The sequence below is a fragment of the Myotis davidii genome, unplaced genomic scaffold (assembly GCF_000327345.1).
Source record: "Myotis davidii unplaced genomic scaffold, ASM32734v1 scaffold736, whole genome shotgun sequence".
NCBI classification, from domain to species: Eukaryota; Metazoa; Chordata; class Mammalia; order Chiroptera; family Vespertilionidae; genus Myotis; species Myotis davidii.
Window position 1 is genome coordinate 275,182 of NW_006287431.1, and position 7,853 is coordinate 283,034.

Consider the following 7,853-nt stretch of genomic DNA (forward strand, 5'->3'; position numbering starts at 1 on the left):
CGAGGCCCGGCGGGCTAGGGGCTCCAAGCCCCTCTCGTAGCCCCCTGGTCGCAGCAGGGGTGCCGCCTTAGCTGCCAGTTCCGTGGGGTCCCCAAAGAACTTGCGCCCCAGCAGAGGGGTGGGCGGTTGCTTGCTCTGTTCAGCCTTGAGTTTCTCGATCTGGGGGTGGAGGGGTCAGGGTCAGGTGGAGGGCGTGTGGGTGTGTGTGTGGGGGGGGGCGGGGAGTGGGTAGCAGCTCTGGGTTGTCTGCCTGATCACCCAGTTCATTAGTTTTTATTGGTGAAAAGGCAGCCTGGCCCAGGCCTGCACCCATGCTTTGCTCTCTGCTAGGAACTTAAGTCCCACTTTTCTCCAGCAAACACCTAGTATTCTTTTCAGAATCAGCTAAACCACACTTTCTCTGGGTGCCTCTCTGACCCCCATTGGCTCTTTCCTCAATGTTCCCCTCCCAGGACCTTAAGACTTTTGACGACAATGTTCTCTCCTCCTCATTCTTTAAGTCGCCGATCAGACTCCCCCAGGCCAGGCCACGTGCTCTAGTTCCCACGGCCTCTGTGCCCCCCCCTCCCAGTCTGGACTGTCTCTGCCTGGTGACAGGTTTCTCTCTTACGGCCCCGCCCCCCAAGACTGGGAGCCAGCGAGGGTCTGTCTGGGCCTGACTTGACAGAGCTCTGAGCATGGAGAACCAGGGTGCCTGTCCCATATAGAGGGGTGGGGCGGGGCTGGGCAGGATCGGGGTGCTGACCGTGGTCAGGCGCCTCAGAGAGCTGAACCTTTCTTCCCAGGCTGCCGCTGCTTTGCGAAAGGCCTCGTGTCGCCGGATGAGCTGCTCCACCTCGTCCACACTGCTGCCCAGCTCCCGGCTCTGCAGGAGTGGCTCTTGGGCTGTCAGCCACGCATCTGCCACCACCGCCTCCTGGGCAAACTGGTGCACCTCCAGCACTGAGGGGAGACATGTGGGGTAAGGGTGCTGGAGGCACCTGTGGGCCCTTCACGGGGCAGTGGCTGTCTTCTCTGCCCTTCCGCACCCCCCTGGCGTCCTCTATGCCAGCCTGCACCTCTCTGAGCTCTGCAGGAATGAGGCTGGGCTACTTCTGAGGGCACCAGCTTCTCCTCTAAACATCTGCCACCAGAGAGCTTCAATGGCAAGACAGCCCCCTTGTCTACCCTGCCAGGCCTTCATGTTTGCTACTGGGGAGCTGTGAATAGTGTGCAAAGCAGGCCTGTGTCACCCTCTGGGCCTTTCTAAACACAGTGGAGAAGGTCCCTGTGCCCTGGAGCCATGTGCATCCAGGGCCCCCACTCACTCTGCTGCAGCCACTCCCAATGGCGGTCCCACTTGTCAGACACTTCCTCCTTCCTGGTTCCCAGCTTGTCCAGCTGTGCCTGGATCTGGGAGTGGTGGGTAGATGGGAGAGGCGTCAGGGCGGCTCCCACCCCAGTGGACACAGACAGCGGAGGGGAACCCCCTGCGCCCCTCCCCACCTCATCGGCCATGGCACTCTTGTTGAGCAGCAGAGAGCGCCCCAGCTCCTGGCAGGCCGTCAGCTCCGGCACCCGCGCCTCCAGCTCGGTCTTCAGGCCCTGGTGGTAGTTCATGAGCACCTCCACGGACGACACATCCCTACAGCAGGCAGTGGCAGGGTCTGAGCACAGCCAGCCTCCCGCCCCCCTCACCCCCATATACACAGCTCTAGTGGGGTCCAAACCCCGAGGCCACAGTTCCACACCATCTCCAGACTCCCACCTCCTATGAACAAGGCCAAGGTTTTCCCCTCGTTCAATGACTCCAGCTTTTCCCAGGCTGCTGCAATGTCACACTTTGTGATTTTAAGTTAGGCTTTCAATAGCCAACATTTTCCAGTTTCCTAAAGCTATGCTTCTGAAGGTTCCTCCAGCCAGTGATTCTAACCTTCCACGTCTGTGCTGTTCAACACATGAGCCACTGGCCGTGGTGGCAGTGTGGCTGGTCTGAACTGAGATGTGTTGAAGTACAAAGTACACACCATCTTTTATTTACTATAAAAAAGCATCAAATATCTCAATAATTTTAATATTGACTACAAGATGAAAGTATAGTGTTTTGGGTTTACCAGCTGAAATAAAATGAATTACTAAAGTTCATTTCACTTGCTTCTTTTTACCTTTTTAATGTGGTTACAAGAAAATCTTAAAGTATGGGTGTGGTTCACATCTCTGGCTTGCGTTGTATAACACCAGGACAGTGCTGTTCTCAGCTGTCATGTGTCCAAAACAAATTCCACATTTCTGAATGTTCCACCAGTCAGCAAGGATAGCTTTATAAGACTTAAAATGCCCAAACTTATTTGTGAGGATTCACATTGTAATGATTTCTACCTGAGACCTAGACCATCGAGAATGATCTGATTCTCCTCTGAAATTCTCCAGCTCTGTAAACTCACCCGTCATTCCCTTGTGACTCCTTTTCCCTCCACCCCTGAAGCTAACTCAAATGATATGACACCTGAGATTAGTTTTAAAATAACTCAGCAAGGGGTGAGGGAGGGAGTACAGAGATGAAACAAGATTGGCCAAATGTTGATAGTTGTTAAAGCTAGGTGTTCGTTACACACACATTATCTGTTATAGCTACTTCTGTATATATTTGAAATTTTTCATAATAAAGAGACTTTGTAAATTCCTGAAACCAATCACTTCTCCCCACCTCTACAACCACCACACTGGGTCAAGCCACCATCATCTCTCACTGGTTTATCACAGCAGCCTCTTAACTGGTCTACCTGCTTCCAGCCTTGCTTTCCACACTATTTCTCATGAGGCATCGAGAGTGTTCTTTCTCAGATGTACATCACATCACATCACTCCCCTGCTCTAGTCCCTTCCACGGCTCCCATCTCACTCCGAGAAAAGGCAAACGCCTCACCAGACCCTATTGCCCCTCAAACCTCATTTCCTATCCATTCCACGCTTCCCCTCACTCTTACCATCCAGCCGCAATGATTGTCTAGCTCTTCCTCAAACACGCCTGGCCACAACCTACCTCATCAGGGCCTCTGCACTTGGAAACCCTTCTCTCCAAACTTACCCAACTCATCATCACTTTATTCAGGTCTCAAACCTGACATCCTCAGAAAAGCCTTGCCAGCTAGCACCTCATCCCCTTCCCTTGCTTTACTTTTTTTCAGAGCACTTATCACTATTCTATATAATAAAAGCCTAATATGCTAAGTGTCTGACCATTCGTTCGACCATTCGACCAGTTGCTATGATGTGCACTGACCACCAGGGGGGCAGACACTCAGACCAGTAGGTTAGCTTGCTGCTGGTGTCTGGCCGATCAGGACTGGGCGAGACAGGCTGGACACGCCCTGGAGCCCTCCCACAGTCCCTCCCCAGCCACAATAGTGCACTGGTGGGGTCCCTTGGCCTGACCTGCACCCTCTCGCAATCCAGGACCCCACAGGGGATGTAGGAGAGCTGGTGTTGGCCTGATCCCTGCAGGCCAGGCCGATGGACCCCAGTGGTGCACGAATCCATGCACTGGGCCTCTAGTCTAAGTTTGCTTACTTATCTCTTGCCTGTCTCCACCCTCAGAATATAAGCCCATTCATGTTTGTTTACTTATCTGTTGCCTGTCTCCACCCTCAGAATATAAGCCCATTAGGGCAGGGGCTTGGCCTTCATCACTATCGGCACACAGTAGTCATTCAATAAGTATTTGCTGAGTAAACGAATGTAGGCTCAAGGCCTCACAGTCACAGAAACAACGCTATGTGAGTGCAGGCTTAGCTCCTAAAACCTCCCATGTGATCCCCTTTTCCTCATCTGCAGCTGGACCCAGAGGGTCCAGGAAATGGCTCACAGGGCAGCGTGATGGAAGGACCTAGCTCCCTATCACTTGGTTCAGGCTTCTGCCAGACACCCACATGAACCGTTATGTAAGCAACAAGTTAATGTCTACCAGGTTAAGCCACACATACAGTCCACACCTCCCTGTCCCTATCATGGTTGCAGCCCGTCCCATGCCATGACACCCTGGGAAGGAGAGAAGGCACAAAGATGCCCTGTGCTATGAGCCCCCAATATTAGGCCTGACAAGGGGTCTTAATACACATAAAGCATTTATAACAGTGCCTGGCACACAGAGGTGTCTTGCAAGTATTGGCTATTGTGATTCTTACAGGAACAGGACCACTGATGGGCTGGGGGTGGCTGCCCAGAGGCAGGTAGGAAGCCTGAGGTGGGATGAGGAGCACCTGGGCTTGTCAGCTGCTCCAATCTGTCCAGAGATGCCATCCATCCACGAGAGCAGGTCCCGGGCCTGGCTGTGGAATCGCAGGGCATCGGCTGTGGAGCTGACGTGCAGGCGGGCGTCCTCGCAGGCTGCTAGCAGCTCCTTCCAGCCCTGCATCACCTCCTGCTCCCGGCTGGCGATGGCCTCCGCGTGCTCACCTGCATACACCGTCCGCAGCTGTGCTGCCCCCTCCTGCAGCTGCCGTACCTGAGGGGCACGCCAGGTCGAGCACCAGGCCTCCATGGAGTCCAGAGCACCATCCCTCCATGGGGTCCAGGCTCCGCCCTCTCTTTCCCCCTTCTGCTGGCTGGGTACAGAGCTTAACAACGTAAGAAGCTTGCACCCTGGTGATAGCACGACTGGGTTTCCCTTACCTGTTGCCTTTCTTTTTGACTTACCTGGGTTCTGACTTCTTTTAGACCTACCACCAGATTTCTCTCAGTTCACGCTCTGCTTTCTTTTGGTCTGAGGCTCTATGTCTAGTGTCTGTAGACCTTTCTCAGGCCCACCTCTGTCATGGTTCAGGCTGATCTGATTTCTTTCAGGAAATTTCTTTCCCTCTCAATGTTTATGAGACATGCTGTCCATTTTTTTTCACTCAATTTTTTTCAGACTCATTACCTACCTGCTACTGCCCAAATTCCTTCAGAATGGCTATTTGATTACTGTCAGGTCTCCTGCCCAGTTCCCACTGGTTCTACTGTGTGAGTTCTATTGGACTCACTCTCTGTTGATTCAACCTTAGAGCGATCACCGCATTTCTATCAGATCCACCACTTAATCACTATCAATCTCTCTGCCTGGTTTCTAAAAGTCATCTACATATTTATGAACAAATAACTGTCCAATTTCTGCCTTCCATTATGCCTGCACCCCGTTTCCTTCCGTTCTGCTGTCTGAATTCTCTTAGGCCCACAGTTTCATTTCCATATGATTTCTCAGCTCCATCTCCCCGTTCCTGTCAGACCCACTGCCTGATTTCTATTAGCTCCTGTGCAATTTCCATTAACTACACCCCATTGAAAATTGTTAAGGAAAATCATATGATTTCTATCAGAGACCTGCTGTCCACTTTCCATCTGCCCACAGCCACATTTCCCTTAACCCTTCCACAATCCCCTTTAGACGATCTGAATTTGGGTAAGATTCACTTCACAGTTTGGAGGAGAATCCCTGCCCAACTGCATTGGAAATACTGTCTAATCAGACATAACGCACCACTCTTTTCTGCCACTGTCTGATTTCTGGGCGCCGTTTCCTACCTGCCCACCATCTAATTTCTGCCTGTTCTGTAGTATCTGCTCCACCATCTAATTTTGAAATGCTCTACAGCCTGATTTTTGCCTGCTGTGTTGCCCACCTCCCTTGGCCATGCTGCCCAGGCCCTCCCACCTTCCCTCCTGGCCGCCGTCACCCCACCTGGGACACGAGGAGCTGCAGGTCATGCTCAAAGGCTCGGAGAGTCCGCTGCACGGAGCTGGCACTGGGTCTGGGCTCAGGCGGGGTGGTCAGGTGGGGCAGTCGCCTCCGCTTCTCCTCAATCTGCCCCTGGAGCTCCCTGGCGTCGCTGAAGAACTTGTGCAGCTCCCGAGAGGCGGCCAGCAGCTGGGCCCGGGTGCCCATGAGCTCCAGCAGCTCAGCCCAGGCCTCATTCAGCCCATCCTTCCACTCCGCCATGGTGGCCGCTGCCATGTGGCCACACTCGATCAGTTCATCCACCATCTGGTTCACGGCTGCCAGCCGCTCCCGCCCTGCTGTGCCGGTCTCACTGGCGAACTCTGAGAATTTCTCCTGCAGCACCTGCCACCAGGGAGTGGGGGGCACAGCATGGGCACAAGTGTGTACACCAGGTCCCTCCAGCCCACCATCTGATGGCAGGTCAGAGTCATAGCAGTCATAATAATAATAAGAGTCATAATAAAACATAACATCTAACACGGGGCACTTTGCAGCAATAATAGTAACAACAATAATAAAAATAATAAGGTGAAATAATAACACTCACTGTGTTAGGCATTGTGTGTGCCAAGTACTGTCCTAAGTGCCTTACGTTACAGCTATCCCTCTTATCTGGGGTTTCACTTTCCAAAGTGTCCGTTACCTGCCGTCAACTATGGTCCAAAAATATTAAATAGAAAACTCCAGGAATAAACAACTTATAAGTTTTAAATTGTCGCCATTCTGAGTAGCATGATGCAATCTCAGTCCGTCTCGTTCCGTCCTGCCCGGGACGTGGATCTTCCCTTTGTCCAGCATCTCCCCCCTTGTACACTCCCCGCCTGGAGTCAGTAGCCACTAGGTTCTGAACTTGACGCTCACGTTATCACAATGCTTGTGTTCAGGTAAGCCTTAACGTACTAACAATGGCCCCAAAGCACAAGCGTTGTATTGCTGGCAATTTGGAGGTGCCAAAGAGAAGCTGCCCAATGCTTCCTTAAGTAATAAGGCACGTATGTATAGAAAAAACATAGTATATATAGGGGTTGGTACTACCCCTGGTTTCAGGCATCCACCGGGCTCTTGGAACGGATTCCCCGTGGATAAGGGGGACTACTGCATATTAATTCATTTGGCTTACAGCAGAGCCATGAGTAAGTGCTATTATTATCCTGGTATTCCAGATGGAGAAACGGAGGCCCAGAGGACCTCAGTCGCATACACAGTAGCCTCTGGTGTTCTTGTTGTTACTGACCGTGACATGCTCAAAGTCCTGGCCAAGCTCAGGCGAGCCAGCCACCACCTCCTTCTCGGCGATCCAGTGCTCGAGCTCGTCCACCTGGCGGCTGAGCTGGTACAGCCAGTACTGCTGCTCCAGGCCCACCCTGCGCTCCGCGCCCAGCTCCTTGAGCGCCACATACAAGCGGTCCACCTGAGACTGCCGCCGGCTGATCTGCTCGCTGGTGGGGGACAGGGCGGGGCAGAGATGGAGCCCCTGAGTCTTAAAGGACAGAGCTGAGGCCCCCGCCACCCTCCCAGGGCATGGCTGTCTCCTCTGAACCTGCAGGTAGGGCAGTGCTCCCTGGGACTCCTCCAACAGGACTCTGTTTTCTGCAAGTGTTGGAGTCCGTCAACCCAGTACTAGCATCTCAGCACTCGGGGAAAACTGCCTCCTTACGCTCCCTAAGCTCCCACCCCTCCCCACAGCCTTTCTATCTGCGGCCAGGGCCCTGCCCTCCAGTGGCTTGGATGGGGCTCCTGACTGCCTACTTGAGTCCGCAGCCAATCCTCCTCACCTCCAGGCTTGTGTGGACGGAGGTCTAGCCCTGTGCCCCCTCTCCGATCTCACCCTGGTCCAGGCCTCCCAGATGTGACTCCTACTCCCGACCTCAGGGAGGGCTCCCGCCTGCCCACCTGTCCGGGTGCCCCAACTCCAGCAGCGCCCGGCACTGGCGCGACAGCTGCGCGATGCTGTCCTCGTAGTTCTCCACGCCCTGCTCCAGCTGCAGGTGCTTCTTGAGCAGCTGCAGGGTGCTCTGCTCGTCCTGTGGGCACACGGCGCCGCGGTGAGGCGGCAGCGGCCGGCCCCGGGCTCCAGCGCCCCCAGACCCCCGCACCCCGAGCCCGGGCGCACCTTGCC

The 7,853-nt window shown here is 53.9% G+C and overlaps 1 protein-coding gene across 1 annotated transcript in view; it reads right to left on the reverse strand.

The window, feature by feature from the left end:
• SPTBN4 (spectrin beta, non-erythrocytic 4) overlaps positions 1 to 7,853 on the reverse strand; it is a 75,984-nt gene that overhangs the window by 5,926 nt on the left and 62,205 nt on the right. Inside the window, 8 exon segments of the mRNA XM_015560940.1 lie at positions 7 to 159; positions 746 to 942; positions 1,308 to 1,392; positions 1,486 to 1,624; positions 4,239 to 4,483; positions 5,696 to 6,076; positions 6,969 to 7,173; positions 7,628 to 7,758. Of these exon segments, the coding sequence (XP_015416426.1) occupies positions 7 to 159; positions 746 to 942; positions 1,308 to 1,392; positions 1,486 to 1,624; positions 4,239 to 4,483; positions 5,696 to 6,076; positions 6,969 to 7,173; positions 7,628 to 7,758 (1,536 nt within the window).